The sequence below is a fragment of the Nicotiana sylvestris genome, chromosome 9 (assembly GCF_000393655.2).
Source record: "Nicotiana sylvestris chromosome 9, ASM39365v2, whole genome shotgun sequence".
Classification (NCBI taxonomy): domain Eukaryota; kingdom Viridiplantae; phylum Streptophyta; class Magnoliopsida; order Solanales; family Solanaceae; genus Nicotiana; species Nicotiana sylvestris.
Genome location: NC_091065.1, coordinates 106,085,634 through 106,102,698, shown reverse-complemented (window position 1 = coordinate 106,102,698; position 17,065 = coordinate 106,085,634). Strand labels below are relative to the sequence as shown.

Below are 17,065 nucleotides of genomic sequence, written 5' to 3'. Positions count from 1 at the left end.
TAACCTTAAAATATAAACCTCTCACATAAAAATTATATAACATTAGATATTAATTATGAAGTAGGATATGAAATTCTTGTTCAAATCTCGTAGTGCACAACCTATTTTATTTTTTATTTGTAGCAACCTAACTACTTGATTTTAGTACTTGCACTTTATTTTGCTGTCAGTATCAAAGAATATTAAACTTATCATATTGCGATCTGTCTTGTTTGAGCACATTAGATCATATTATTTTAACAAACTTCTTACTATTATTTTGTTTTTATCTAAAAATTAAATATGTCTTATTCATCACATTATTTTTATGCAAATTCTTTTTTCTTTTATTTTTTTCTTATAGTTATTGTATTATTTATTATTTAATATTATTTTACTATCATATAATTTTTTATTATCTTAACTAAAATCTTGCTTATTATTCTTTTAATAGTCTTTAATAAATATAAATGTTTTATTCTTGAAATTTGGTATATTTTTATGCATTCAAATTTTTTTAATCATTTAAATTTATTGTAATATTTTTAAATATAATTTAATTTTTTAATTGATTTATTTTTAAATTAATTTAATGTATAAGTATCCTCACACTATCTCTATTTTTTTAATACATTCTCTTCTCTACTATAAATTTTAATTATTTACCTTTAACCAGAATAATATCATACTTTATTTTAAATTGTAAAATTGAATTAGTCTAAAATATTAATACATATATTTGATGATTATCAGATTATGTTACAAATATATTGAGTTCTCTTATAATTATTTTTGTATTAGATGCAGTTAATTTTTTTTTTTTTTTTAGCTTTAAGATTCAAATTTAATTTTTAATTTTCATTAGTAAAATTACTTATATTAGAAAGTTATTTATATTTTTAAAATTTTATTTTAATCATAGAAAAATAATTTCTTAATTGTTTGAACATATTATATATATGTAGTAATATGTTTATTGTCATTTTATTTCTTTACGTAATATTTTTAAAAATAAAAACTTATGAAATAAAAAAAAATCTCATCTCAAATTCAAATAATTCTTATCATTCTATTTTTTAGATTAGATCGCATTTTCAAGAAGATTAGACCATTCATACTGCCAACTCTTTTATTATTAATAGTTTCAATTAAGAGACAACAATGAAATAGGATAGTTATACTATAAAATATTTATACTACAAAATCACTTTGAGAATAAACAATCTTTGCACCAATTTGAGATCATGAGAGTAAATACTCTTTACACTTAGATATTGGTTAAGAGTTAATGTTCTTTTATAATTAAATATATTATCCCACAATTTTCGAAATGAATTTCACATGTTTCCATGCATGCAATTATGCAACATATATATACATACGCCATGCTTTTTGTCCGTGCAATAACAACTAAAAAAAATAAAAATAATTAATTTAGCATGTATTTTAAGATCATCATAAGTATATCATCTATCCTAATATTTTAAAAAATAAAACTAACAAAAATCACAAAAGGTAGGAATTCATAATTAAATAATAAAATAAAGTTAAAATAATAGAACCCGATTTTTATTGAGTCTCATCTCAGAGATTTATATATCGTCAAAAACTACCGTTTGAGTGCGGTCAACGCTTTTCATAATTTTCCTTCCATTGGCAAGGATTTCTCATCTTCGAAATGCATTATGTAGACTCCTTTGTATGAGAAGATGGTCTACAAAGGCATCAATCATCAATTGACACACTTTTTGATAGCAATGTATCCCTCATGGAAAGATATGCCACAATACATTTCTTGTCACATATAGAAAGGAAATATAAAATGAACAATCGTGTCTTCCCCTCCTTGAGGCTCAATAAAGCAGTAACCGTTGAACATCAGTAACTATTAACTATGAAAGGTTGCATCTCTTCATACAAATTTAATAATAAATTTTTACTTTAATATGATATTTGAATTAATTAGAAGGGCAATTATGTAATTCAACTTTTTAGTTAAGGTCTTCCTACTTTTAATACAATATAGATAGATATAGATATAGATAGATTACACACACTTGGTGCGCTTTGACTTTCTTCAAAATTCTGGGGGTCATTTGATTTAGAATTTAAATTATGTAAAAATTGGTAATGCAAGAATTTGTAATGAATTTATTGGTATTGTATTTGGTTATTTTATTAAATATTATTAAACATTAACAAAATAAATTATTGGTTATTACATAAAAGATTATTCTTATCATTTAGTTGTTTTATTCATGTATTAGTAATCCTCATATTTTTATATCACATAAAATAATATTACATTATCGCATAATTTACTCAAGTATTAGTTATGTGTAAAGACTTAATGAAACTAAACATCACACAAATAACGTTAAGTTTTATGTGGGAAAGGAGGATTAACCAAACATTGTATTAACAACGTTAACTTTGGCGACTCTTTTTTCCACTTCTCCCAACTAAAAGTCAAATGCTTGAACTATTGCCAACTGAATTTCAAAGGTTACAGTTTCTGGTTATGTCAAGAGTAGCGCATCTTTTAGATTGGATAACATTTCACTTATTAGCATATATGCGGCTCTTAACTCTAAATTTCAACTTCTTTTGTCCCTAAAAGAAAAAGATATTTTCCAAGTCCAAGGTTCAAAAAAAGTCTAGTTGTTTTTAGTGCAATAATAAAACTTCTCCATTAAAAAGAAAAAGGTTTGATCTTGTTGCATGCTTTCACAATGAAAACTTCATACATCATCATAACTTAATATCGTTTCACGCTTTCTTTTTGGCAATTCATAAATTCAATCCAAGAAAAAGTATAAGAATACATCCATATTCAGATCAAAACCCCTGAAAAATAGTGTATTTCTTTTTGGTGTAACAGCATGCATCCAACTTATCAGAGTGTTCTCTTGCCTTTTTATCTTTGAAAGGTTTATTGGAGTCCATCCAAGTTATAAGGATTTCCTTGCTGAAAACTTAAAAGTCCATCAACCCCACAATACCAAGTGTTTGCTTTCACAATTACTTTTTGTATTTCAGCAGCTAACTAAACCTAGCTAACATAGAAATGTAGTACATCCTACCAAAGCTCTGACATTAACTCACCTACATAATACATGTACACTACAATGACAAACATATATTCCTCCCACCATCTACAATATCAAGCACTGTATAAGATCCTGGTCCACCATACTTTTTATTTGACGTCAAATAAAAAGTAATTAAATATGATATTTAGCTATATCAAGAAAAAGCTGCAATTTATACACATCCTTGGTCCACCATACCGTTGGCAATCGTTAGGAAAGCAGAGATCACTGCTCCATGGACCAACGCCCTGCAAATATCATAACAACCTATTGAATCAAACTAGCACGTTTGAACAAGATAATATCCACGCGAGCAATGTCTATCACAAAAATCCAAAAGGATAATAGAACATTTCAAGGGGAAAAAACAACAATCTTGTTAAGAAAAGAACTGAAGAGCATTTTAGAAAGAATATTTCATGCTTTATGTAGAAAGAAAAAACAAAAACACAAAAAGACATTATTCATAATAACAAAGCACAAGAACAATTTCCTTCAAACTGTTCAATATAATTGTTGTAAGCGCAACAACAACAATCCAGTAATATCCCACAAGTGGGGTCTGGAGAGGGTAGTGTGTACGCAAACCTTACCCCTACCTCGAGGGAGTAGAGAAGTTGTTTCCGATAGACACTCGACTCAAGAAGACGGAAAGAAACAATTGTTGTAAGCGCCTATTTACTAAATCCATCAGAATGCACATAAAGCCCACTTTTTTTTGTGGTGTTAGGTTGAGGCAAAGACTTACTCTGGACTTTCCTTTTGATAACCAAAATCTGTTGCCGCTTTTAGGGCTCTCTGGTATGTCTGTTTCATAGCCTCCTGCAGCAAGCAAGAGATCCATCCTCACTGTTACTAGGGATGACATTTGCATTAAAATGGAAAACAGATAAAAGAAACACCTGCAACTATACAAAACCTCATCTAGAGACAACTAGTGTTGGTTTACAGAATATTTACGGAAAATAAGCATATGATAAAATGCTACATGAAGATGATTAACAAGAGGATATTCTTTCACAACTGACTCCAGCACATGTTAATTTTTGTTGGCTGGAGAACGAGTAGGAAAAGCATAATAATTTGCTTTGATTGGCACTTGCTCCAACTAAATATATTTGAATTATCAGAAACAAACTGATGAGTTTTATCATACTAACACTTCTACCCCTCTACCCCCCTTACCCCCCCCCCCAACCCAACCCCAAAATAAAAGCTCCAGTTCTGCATCAAGATTTAAGTGCTAACCTGTAATTTAGACTCAAAATCCTCTGGAGACCAGTTTAAATTACACTCTTTCAGCTCAAGTTCCCCTGCAACAACCTGCGATTGATAGTCAGAAATTTTATCCATCCAAGAAAATGGACACAATGAAGTTGCAGAAAGGTCAGTCCACAACAGAAGAAAATATGGGAAACCTCGTCCATGTTATTATGAGCATCTCAAGATATAAAACATATGTTGATACAAATTGGTGCTTCATGCTTGTTGCACTAACTTTCTTGCTAAACTTATGTCTAACGCAAGCTTCACAAAATTACTTCACAAGCAGATCACATAAAAGGGATGTCAAAAATGAGTCATCACAAAAGAAAAGTTAATCAAGTAACGTGGGAGAAATTGGAAATGAATCTTTTGTCAAGCATTAAATAGGACATCAAAAGTGTGAGATGCCCTCGCAGGAAGCCGGTTAACTACGGGACAGACTCCAAAATCATTTCTTGGGTAAAAGTAAAATTGGGATCGAATGAAGAGAATGTTGCTTCCTTCTCTCATTCCCATTCATGAGGTGAACACCATTTTCTTCACAGTTACCAAGACTTTCATCCTTAACCTTCCTGATATAATCCATCAACAAGTCGAAATTAGAGTTTGAAATTACCTACTTTAGCATTATATCTTACCCATGTTGGAAGACCCAAGTCAGTATTACTGTCACATAGAAGCATAAGCTTACTTTGAACTAAAGCAAAAAAGATAGTAGAAATACATAATGACTTCCGATGCAAATTCAGGTAGTGTTTGCTATTTTCAACAAGTGAGTTACTTATCATGAACAGACTAGTGAGGAAAGTAGATCCTACCCCTCCAACACCAGCAGCCATAGAAGGAGCAACTAGGACATTAGCCTTTCTCAAAACATCAACTGCCTCAGCGGTACATGGCATAATGGAGCCTAAAAATGAACAGGAATACAGTTAAAGTGTTAAAAAACGCCACTTACCCACTCACTATATGGGTAGGAATCCTGGACAATAATAACAAACAAGTGACAATGATAACAGGAGGTTGACCAATACCTTCTACAAGTATATGACAACCAGAGTTAACCAAGTTTATGGCATCAGATTGATTAATTTCATTCTGTGAGGCACATGGGAATGCAACATCACACCTTTCACTCCAAGGCTTAGCTTCATCATAGTACTTTGAGCGAGCATAAGTCTTTGAGTAATCTCTGCAAAAGTACTTGTAAGTACGCCATTTATTCAAAACCTCAAAGGTATTTGTCTACACAGCTATTATGGAGAAAAAAACAAACCTTAAGCTTCTCTGCTGAGTTTTGATTTCTCTCAGAAAAGATATCTTTAAGAAATCAAATCCATCTTCATCCACCAGATAACCCTTTGAGTCTGTAAAATCATAATTGGCAAATTTAATAATTTAAGTATCATATTGTACCTGCACCAAATTAGTGGTGCAATGAACTATCACTCTCACCTTCTGGAAGGGAACATCTGTGACAAGCATAAACTGAATTCTCGGTAATTCCTAAATGATAAGCTCTAAGCCAAGCCAAAATATGAAATTGAAAGAAGGTAGGTCGCAGGTTGTACTGGTTGATATTGGAATACAGATTTTTTAGAGAACACCTCTAAGTTCACCATTCAAGCTGAAAAAGATTTCAAAAGAAATCAGAATGTTTACCAGATACGGTGATGGGAACGGCCCCGTAAGCAATGAGCTTCTCTAGGACATGCATTGCAATCTTTCCAGAACCACTAACCGCACACCTGAACATAAAGGACGTTACAAGCATTATTTCTGATAACACCCGCAAATACCAAGAGCAAATAGCTTTCTCTCTCTAGGTATTGATACCTGCCAATGCAAATAGTTTCGAAGCTCATAATTTAAATGCCTTGGAGGGGTCAGGCTATAATGGCCTAATTACGTGCCACCTATAATGTCGGACGGTATAAATATCTACATGCTATCCACTCATGTCTTCTGACAAAGAGATCTCCATGAATTTCTAACAGGCTTGCCATTTTTCAGCTATGCCCATAATGTAGGTGGATGCTCATAATAACAAACAGATCCAGTGACATTGCCATTCATGAGGATCAGTAAAAGAAGCCCCAAACACTAGGCTATTTTGCTCTTATATTTCTGATTTCAAACAGAAGGAAATCCATCATTTGGAAAGGATGGTACCTTAAACCTTTTAGTTCTTTGTTCATGTCTGCAAGCATAAGTTGTGCAAAGAAAACCTAAAGTTTGCAACAGAAATTAGTTGGCAGGAATGAGACAGGTATTTGACAAATTAAACCAACAGAAGAAGAGACTCCACCAATCCGTAGCCAGTAGCCTCAGTTCGAAGACTGGAGCCTGACCAATTTACTCTAGGTCCTGTAAAACTTCCCTGCATAACATGGAACATGTATCATTTTAACTATTCATAAAATTAAAAAGAACAGAGAGAGAGAACAGAAAGGAGAATGCATATAATCATTTGGATGATATCCAACACATTCAAAGGAAAAAGGTCGGAAAAAAACTTCTTGCTCAAAAGCATTAAATCTGGCGGTTCACCCATGAAGAACTGTTAATTATCTATTCTTAACATCTCAAACTACATCAAGCACTTCAGAATTATGCTTCGTTTATATGATTGGCACAGCTGTTAAACGGGTGTTACCATGACCCCGTAGTCAGTTAAAGACGTGTAGAAACAAAAAAAAAAAAAGAGAATAAAATGAAAATAGTAATATTTGACAGATGGCAATGTTTTATCTAGAAGAGTAGGAACCCCTACAGGAAAGGACTAAAACCCCTACATGAGTGTTACCTATATCTTGACTTATTACAAGGACAACCAAACAATTTCCATATATATACTTGTAAAAAAATACTTACCCAGACCATACGTGACAGGGTTTAACTAGAGCAAGGAGTTTAATAAGTTAAATCTACCTGTTTATATCAATTGGTACATCAAATCATTGTTTAAAAATTCTTAGATGTGAATTATCATTGTTGGAAGTGAGTCAAACATTTTGAGACATACCTAAATGGAAAATTGAATCACAAGAATTGGCACAATAGTAGTAATAATTAAATTTGCAAGTGTAAAAGAAGCCCTAAAATCATACAATTGAAAAACTTGCTTAACAGCTTCCAGTAACTTGCCCAAACTACCGAAGAAGCTCGAAAAGGATACCAACAAGTGCCTTGTGGTTGTGGACTTACGAGGGAAATGCATGCACATTAGAATTTTCAATTGACTAGCTGATAGAGATGCTCCTCATTAGATCAACAGCAAAGCCAATTAGTGGCTTTTTGTTGAAAATAGCAGAGCCTTCTCCATGAACTATTAGTCCTTCAGCCCAATGAGATCATAAGAGGGAGACAGGCATACTTTCAGGAATTTATTTTTAGTTTTGCAGCTTTGTACATAAGCTAATGCTAAAAAAGGGCAGCCCGGTGCACTAAGCTCCCGTTATGCACGGGGTCCGGGGAAGGGCTGGACCACAAGGGTCTATTGTACGCAGCCTTAACTTATTAAAATTAAAAATAAATAAATGACATAATGCTATTTACAGAATCCCCTCTTGTCCTCCTCATTTCATCTTCAACAGAAAATGACAATAATAACACAGTTCAGAAATCCATCAGATGGCATTTTCTTCTCTTCTACTTTTTTCTCTTTTTTGAGTTAAAATATCAAGATCATTTAGCTTAGATCTGTATTCTGCTGTCACTCTACGAAATTCAGCAAATCTCATATAATATGTGAATTATTAGCCTCTTGATTCTCGTAATACATTTAAGGATGTTAGGTTGTTAGTGTGTCTGGTCTTGATACAATTCTTATCCATGGTCACATTAGGTGCAGAAAAAAGAAATGGAAGGAACAGAATAAGATGATCTGAAATATCAGAAAATTAACCATCTTCACCTGTGAATGACCAGCCAGTCGCCGATATTGTCCATGCAGAAAGCCCATTTCCCGAGTACCAACACCCATCTCCTCTGAAGGAAGATCCTACATGATTAGATAATAATCAAACTACAGAAACAAGATATGATTTGACAGGAAACTCAAAGTAAAATCGACATAGAAGTTAGTCTTTAGCTACCTTTTCAGGACCCAAATAACGATACAATTCATTCATAAAACTCTGACAAAATCGCATGACCTACAGTGAAGTAGGCAGGAAGTAGAAGAAAGATTAACGCTTGAAAATAAATTCGTGATTAGAAATCAACATGGTTAAACATAAACATATACCTCACTATCACTTTTGCCTTTAGGATCAAAATCACTTCCACCTGAAGAACCCCCAAGTCGGTAAGGCGACAAGGCATTTTTCAAAGTCTACCAAATGAGAGCAAAATAAAACATTATGAGAAGCAGCAAACTTTCTCAATTCATTGCTTGTACTCTTTAAAGAAATTATACACACATTACGAGTGTTTGCATGTAAATTAAGAGAGTAAGATAATTAGCAGAAGATCACCTGTCCAAAGCTAAGAAATTTGGCAATACTCAAGTTCATTGATGGATGGAAACGGAGACCACCCCTGCATGGACCTAGAGTCTGATTAAAATGAACCCGAAAACCACGGTTCACATGCGTCTCACCCCTATCATCAACCCACGGCACTCGAAAAATAATTGTGCGCTCAGGTTCTAATAACCGCTCCATAGTGCTTACGTAACTAACATAGTAAAATATTCTCTTATCAGAGTTGTAATAGAAGTTGTAATGATTACTCTTTCATACACATGGTTTATTCTCAAGACAACTTACCTTGAGTTTTTTGAAATGACTCTTTCTAAAGCATGAACCGCTTCTTGAACAGATTGTATGAACTCTAGTTCATGAGGATCCCTTTTTAATGCAGCTTCAACGATTGATCCAGCCGTTTTTGACATAAGCGCTTTTTTAGGAATTTCAACAGCAATGAAAAAGTCAAAAAAGAATCTTAGTCGCTAGGAACAAAATCCCACATCTACACAAACAAACAAGAATGACTTGTGAAATGACAATCTGATACACACACATATACGTGTTCAAGGTGATAACAAATTGACTTTGGTGGTTATTGTCTCAGTGTTATAAAGCAGAGCACAAAAGAACTAAACAAAGATATACCTGTGATTCTAAACATTAGTCACAAATTTACAACTCTATCCCTCAATATGGAATAGAAGATCAAAACCAATTTTTGGCCCACCATTCCCATGCAAGCATACTGGATAAAATTAACCTGTTCTGGAGACTTCTGAACTTCGCAAAAGTGAAAGGCATAATCTTCCGACGGGATATAATAAGAATAAGATCTAGGGAAAGACTTAAGTTGGACGATTTACAAGTTTTTGCTTAGATTAGATATTAACAAAATAGCTGCTCCTACTACTGACATCAAACTCATATATTTCAATTTTAAGTAGGGGTAAGGTTGGAATTTATGAACTCCTCAAGGAAAAAAGAAGAAGAATTTGAAACCTAATTCACGACAAATACGGTTTCTACATACGGCGGAAAATTAAACTATGTGTACTTGATGAACTTCTAAAGCTATCATCAATATACAGCAAGAGGAGGTATGAAGGAAAGAGTGATGTTCTTGAAAATGGTTGACAAATTAAATAATTACTGCTTTAGAAGTCCCACACTATTTTTAAAAATAAAAACAAAAGTGTAAAGGATAAGGTGGAATAGAGCCAACAAAAAAAATTGAAAAGGGAAATTACCTTTAACATATATAGGTTTATCAACAACTATCTTATCTTTGGATGCCATTTGGAGGCGAAGAGCTTCTTTGTGAAGTAAACTATTATTATGCTCCTCCAGAGCACTCATCTGCATGTTTCGACTGCCTTCATTTCCATAAGGATTCCTCCTATGCTTCCTACCATACTCTCTGCAAACAGAGCAGAATATCCTTGCTGTGCCATCTTTCACATCAACATACGCCCACTTATATGTATCTGCCCACTCCTCTCTCCATCTTTTAACAACCTTCTTTTTCTTTTTCACTGGTTGAGTCTTCAACAAATCCTGGTTCACTCCGGAAGCTTGATGAATCATCATCTGCTTGGTCTCATCATGCTCTTCGCCCGCAGATTCTTGTGGTGGAACATTAATCAAAGTATTATTACTAAATGAAGGGTCATCATCCCCAGGCCCTATTTCCAAATCAATTTCTTCTCCTATCTCTCTCACTACAAGATGATGCCTCTGAGCCTGATGTATTAAGTTCATGTCATCCATTGTAGAATTCATCCCACCCCCACCAGTTGGAAGTAGCATTCAGCATGACAATTTACACACAATATGATTCAGTCAGCTCGGCTGCGAACATAATACACACTAATAAATCTACTTGATTAAATTTCAAAATACTCCAACAGCATTAAGCATAAAAAGTTGAACAGTGAATCACACATCCAAGAGCATTATGAATTGTCTTCTCTGTGTTCAGGTTCAGAATTCTGGAGCCTAAGCGTGTGCCTATTGTGTATCTCTATTTACTGACAGATCAGGCTCTGCAGTCCCCATTAGGTAAAATAAGAAAGAAAACAAGGGGGGATGAGGAAGAAAGAGAAACCAATTAGCTTGAGATTATAATATTTTATAAACCTTCCGCACAAACCAACGATATTTTATGAATGCACTAGCAAGTCCTATAAAGTCAAAATTCAGAGTAAAATATAATCAAAATTTATTGCAGAGCAATCGTTCGGCATTCTTAATTCATGAAATGGAATTTGTATTGCACATATCCCACTTCCAAAAGTTACCTAAAACCTTCTGACTGGATATAAAGTGTCCTCATGAGTAATATGAGAAACTAAATTGAAAGGACAATGAACAATAAGGAGGGAACAGTTAAATAGAAAATCATCACTTAAATACAATATATTAGGTGCCATATGTTGCTGAAGACAATGCACTACAAACAAAATTGCTTAAGCAGATGCAACATTTTACTCTGAATGTCAAGCTCATGTTCTAGAAATACATTAATAATTATGGTAAAACAGTTATGATCATCATCACTCAACACAAAAGTCACTTAGCAATTATTTTAGTTCTATTACTCAATGTACTTGGTCAATACAAGAAAAATATGGTGCAAGGGAGGGTAAAAAGACAAGCTTTTCAGAGGTAAATGCATAGCTCTTAACCATAAGAATAGCTTAAACTTCTAGGCAATTCGAGATGCAAACTTCAACCTATGTAAACTTGGGCCTAAAACCCTTCAGCATCATGGACAGTGGCGGAGCTAAGTGGAGTGAACTGAATAATTACATGTGCAAATAGGACAAAAATGACTTTTTAGGTTATATATAATTTGTTGAAGGGGAGCCTTGGAGCCACGGTAGAGTTGTCTCCATGTTCGAACCGTAGAATTAGGCACTGACGCTTACGTCAAGGTAGGCTGCCCTTTTTTAATAAATTATTGAATCCTTTTGATAGAAGGAAAAAGTCTAGTGATGTGGCAAAGGGGGTTTAACAATTGCTTTAGATCACAGGTTCAAATCCCATATGTGACATTTTATTGTTTTCCTGGATCCCCTTGTACGGAATTCCTGGTTCTGCCACTGGTCATGGATAATAAATCACACTATAAACCTTCTAGACCTTCTATTGAAGTATCTTTAAGCTTTCTACTAGCCAATTCTATTTGATTATCTTATTAAAGAAAAGAAAAAGAGAGTCCAAAGCTTCACATGAACGCCATGCATGAAACCTGAATAGCAATGACACAAGCTTTAAGATGTCCCCAAAAGATATATATTTCAGCCAGGATCACCAAACACAGATGAAAACTTCTAAATCCAAAATAAAATATCCACAAACGAAAAAAGCAATCAATTGAATAATCGAATTAAAACAGAAATGTTGGGACCTCAATAAGGAGCTCCAAACTTCTAAGACCTGTTGAGAAAATTGGCTCAGTCAGATTCTTGTTTCACGCTCACTGGAGTATAATTCTGAAATCTTCCTCTTCTACAGGAGCTGTTTTGTGCCCCAGCTGCTAGTGGCTAAATGGTAATTCCAACTGTAAAATGCTATAAATGGGTTAAACTGAATTTTCTGAAAGAGAATCACGGGCTAGTAGACTATAGGGGCTATTGAATTTGCTATGGAGTTGTCAATTTGGCGAGTTCAGTGACTCACTCTGCAATTGGGATTTGGGGGAAGAAAAGGGGGTGAATATTGAAGAGGAGGACTAATTTGGATTCTTTTTTGGGGAACAGAAAAGCAATGGCGATGGGCAATTCTTTTAATTTTTTTCTTCTTCTAATTTTTGTTCTATTAATATTATTGATTTTAATATTTACTCTCTGTTTCAAGCTAATAATAATTGGGTCTACTGTCATAAAATAGAAACTGTTATTGATAAAAATTAAAATACGGTGGATGTCTGCTCTATTTTTCTCTCAAATGGTTAATGACATATTCAATGACATATTTTCTATGTTCCATGACATATTTCATGATATATTTTCTTCACTTTTCATCCTATATAAAAGCTTTGTAATAGATAGGAAAATACACACAATTTAAGAAGAAAATCTTTTCCTTTCTCTCTATCTCTATTTCTTGTTCATGTTTTACTAAATTGTCTTTATTTCTTGTTCATGTTTTACTAAATTGCTTTTATTTCATAACACGTTATCAACACGAGTCTCTAACCAATTGTGTGTGTATATATATATCTACAAAAAATTTCCTACATCCACAAAGATTACAATTAGAAGCCATACATATCATCACATGGTTAAATGTAAAGAGAAACTACATATGGTAAGTAATGAAATGTAAGAAAGTATGATTATCTTATACTTGTCATTCCTTTAAAATCTCATATGCACACAACTTCGTACTACACCTGTATTGCATAAGCACATATTAATATTACATCTTTTATATCACATGAATGAAATAAATTTTTCGAAGTTCTATATGTTAAAATAATAGTAGCAGTTAATTGTTGATATGATGCATGTCATGGTAACCAAGAATATTTTATATAAATTGTCTTATGCATATTTATGTGTTAACTATCTTCAATTTGTTCTGCCGCTTTTAACATTTTCTTTTACTTGGATGATTTTTTTTTCTTTTGGATTTTTACACTTGCATATAGTACCAAAAAAAGGAATAAAAAATAAAATAAAATTGGTCATACTGATTAAAAGCATAAATCATCTTGAAGAAAACAAGAAATACTTCACATCTTTATCTAGGTTGATTAATTACTTCTTTGAAGTTTGGAAAAGTATACTTCATAATTTATGGTCGTATCATTTGAAAGCAAACAATGATTAGTATGACTACTAGAAGAGGTATTTTTGAGTATCCATGACCTACTTGATGCTTGCTACTGACTTACCATTTTTAAGTATTTTATATGAATGATGCACAAGCTACAACTGGTAAGTTGTTACCTATAATGTCACTTTTCAGGTAATATAAATGCTGAATTTATGTATTAGTACTATATATGTGTTGTTACCTATATGGTGTACTTTTGATAAATTTATTCACTAATTGCTTGGTTGAATTGAGTGAAGGAAAGTCATGGCGTTAAATCAAATCCAATAGGTAGGGTATACCCCGAAAACAACAATATTTTTGAGAGAGACTCAATAAATATTATGACAATGATTTTATGATCCTTTTAAACTCTAATAGAATTTAGAAGAAATATTCTGACTACAAACGATTGTATTTCATATAGATGCTACAAATAATTAATAAAGCTTTACGCTGATTTGAGATTTGTACACTTATTTAAGAAAGCAAATTTGATTTGCTAAGTTGCAAATTAGTTGTGTATAACTTTCTTGGCATGTGATTGAAATTAAGGCTTGAGAATGAATCTCAATATTGTTTAGTCTATTATGCCATTGATTGGGGATAAGACATCGGGATCAAGTCATGATGCTCCATAATGATGAGAGTTAGGTTTGAGTCCCAATTTATTATGGCCTAACATGCCTTTATATTGGTAAGACATTGGGTTTGAGTTCCAATGTACCATATTAATGATATAATGATGACTAAAGAAAAATAATATATTTTTCATGAAAAGGCATGAAAAATGTCCCACTTGATATGCTCCATTCTTGAAGTGAATGTGATAGAAATGCATAATAAGTTTCAATGAAGACAAGTGGTTGAACAATGAACGTGGGCGTTCCAAATATCAAAATAATAATAATCATCACTATGATTATAAAAGGAGAACAATAAGGGTTCTCAAAATAGTCCTTCAAAATGTGAAGGCAATGCTTACCATCAAATTGGTATGAAAATAATAAAGCACGTCGCTGATTATGATCCATTCCTTGAAGAGAATGTGACTTATGATAAGCATTGAGAATGCAAACTCATTCCTAAAGTTGAATGTGGCAATATGTGATAAAAGCAATGAATAAAGACATGCAATTCATGATTATATGAATACCACACAACTCACCTCTAAGGGAGGTTTGAGTAAAATAAAGAGAATAAATATTATTGTGTGGTTACACGAATATGTCATCGGTCGCGTACATGTGATATGCCAAATATTATTTTGGCATGCCTTATAAAAGTTATTAAAGGCAAAATTAAAGCAAGAAATGATTTTGTTTATGATGATTTTGACCATGACAATTTATTATGATATAATTTTCTCCGTGAAGGAGATATTTACCATATGAATGGTATAATAAAAGATCTTGTAGTACAAAAGTTGTTAAGAACTCCGGAAAAACTAATTTGTTACTACCCGAATGAATAAGCTTATTCATGACATTGATATTGTAAAGTCTCAAAAGAAACTTTTTGAGTTTCAAATATATAAGTCAAAGTGATTGGAATATTGAGACTATAAATGAAAGGAAGATTGAATATCTTCATATTTCTATAATCATACCGGGTAAATATGAAAAGTTACCCGATCTTCTTTCTATTTGTACTAAACAAGTATAAACATGATGCTGGAATCATATGCCACAAGTAAACTAGAGGTTTACTAAAACAAATATTAATTGGCATGACCGGTTGACCATCTCGGTTCAATTATGATGCAAAAAATTAATTAAGAATTACATTGACTTATATTGAAGAATAGAAGATTCTTCAAGAATTCTCTTGTGCTGCTTATTCTCATGATATACCAGTTAAAGGTTGAGATTGAATCCTTTGATTTCTGGAAGGAATAAAAGGTGATATATATATAGGCCCAGTCACCTGCCATGTGGACCGTTTACTATTATATGATTTTAATAGATGCATCTATTTTATGGTCACATGTACATTTGTTATCAACTTGCAGTTTGGTTTTTGCAAGATTACTTGCTCAAATTATTAGAGCACAATTCCAGAATATAAATTATGATGATTTATCTTAATAATACTGGTTTAAATCTAAGTTGGTTTAACAGAAATTGTATGCCTCCAATTATAGCTAAATCATTAGTTATGAGAACAAAACTCCCAAAAACGAAATTTGGTATGAGATTTATTATTTAATATACAACAGCACTTGTACGCATGTAGCCAAGTTATAAAAATTTCTCCCTATCACAATCGGTTCAGGGTCAGGAACAAAATAATTTCTATATAGAAATATGGATGTGCTATATGATTTAATTATGCCACCAAAATGCACAAAGATGAGTTCCCAAAGATGGTTGGGAAATGTGTTGGTGATCCCAACATTAGGGGGAGAAAATGGGCAGCTGAGAAAGTGATACGTGAAATGAATTATTATGAATACATATAGATCCTCGTACAAGAAAATATAAACTTGAAGTTCAAGTGATAATTCATTTACAAATTATTGCCAGACGCATTTGCTGACCCAAAGCTAAATGTCATATTTCAGCTGCTAATGCTCCAAATAGAATAAAGTCCATGAGGGACAGAGTCTATGGCACGCATGAAGTGTAACAGACCAATCGGTTCCAAAGATAAAACTCCTTGAAGAAGGAGAGGGGCAAATATTCAAAATGGTCATAATAAGGAGGCAAGTGCCCTAGAAGAGCACCACGACATAACACTTCATAAGACCTCATGGGAGAGGCTCAGGTACCTGAAAATAATGAAATAAAGAGATCTCAATAAGTTATGTCTTTATTGGGTAATAATGGAACCGACATAAAATGATTGTCGACGATATTGTTAATATAATGTAGCGCTCAATATGATTAATATTGACGAGGATCTTGAGATCAAATCTGTCATGAAATTTGGACGGATAAAAGATTGGCCAAATAAAAAATACGCAATGAAATTGACTTCACTTGAAAAATGTGAAGTTGGACGGATAGTCCAACACCTGAAAGTATAAAGTCAATTGAGGTATAAATGTGTTCTTGTGCGAAAGGTTCAAGTCGATAGACATAAAGACGACTTGTGGCACAAGAAAATTAGTAAATATCCTCACATTGATTATATGGAGACATGTTCTCTTATAGTGGATATAGTCACTTCAGGTTTTAATCTGGCAATATATGAAAAACTTGATATGCGTATAGTGGATATCATTGAAAGATTTAAATTGTCTTGGAGCATATTAAGGTTTCCAAGAAATTTATTAAATAAAGCTTCAAAAATCCTTATACGGATTGAAACAATCAGGGCGCATGTGGTATAATCGCCCGAGAGAGTACTTGTTGAAAGAAGGGTATAAGAACAATTTAATTTGTCCTTGTGTCCTTATAAAAGGATATGGATTTGAATTTGTTATAATCGCCA

General features: G+C 32.9%; 1 protein-coding gene across 3 annotated transcripts; it reads right to left on the bottom strand.

Annotated features, from left to right (window-relative positions):
- Positions 1-2,928: 2,928 nt before the first annotated feature.
- On the bottom strand, positions 2,929-12,601 carry LOC104236572 (uncharacterized). Of its 3 annotated transcripts, none has more exons than XM_009790521.2 (16): positions 12,219-12,601; positions 10,057-10,657; positions 9,110-9,239; positions 8,816-9,017; positions 8,587-8,673; positions 8,435-8,494; positions 8,254-8,340; positions 6,646-6,717; positions 6,510-6,565; positions 6,000-6,085; positions 5,614-5,704; positions 5,372-5,529; positions 5,156-5,247; positions 4,320-4,394; positions 3,820-3,893; positions 2,929-3,319 (listed from the first exon to the last, which is right to left on the bottom strand). In XM_009790521.2, exons 2-16 carry the CDS (start codon positions 10,613-10,615, stop codon positions 3,244-3,246), a joined length of 1,905 nt encoding a protein of 634 aa, XP_009788823.1. In that variant the 5' UTR covers positions 10,616-10,657; positions 12,219-12,601; the 3' UTR covers positions 2,929-3,243. The 3 variants fall into 3 exon arrangements, with proteins under 3 accessions (XP_009788823.1, XP_070012016.1, XP_070012015.1); XM_070155915.1 differs by having other exon boundaries at positions 8,816-8,879; XM_070155914.1 differs by having other exon boundaries at positions 12,248-12,570.
- Positions 12,602-17,065: the final 4,464 nt, after the last annotated feature.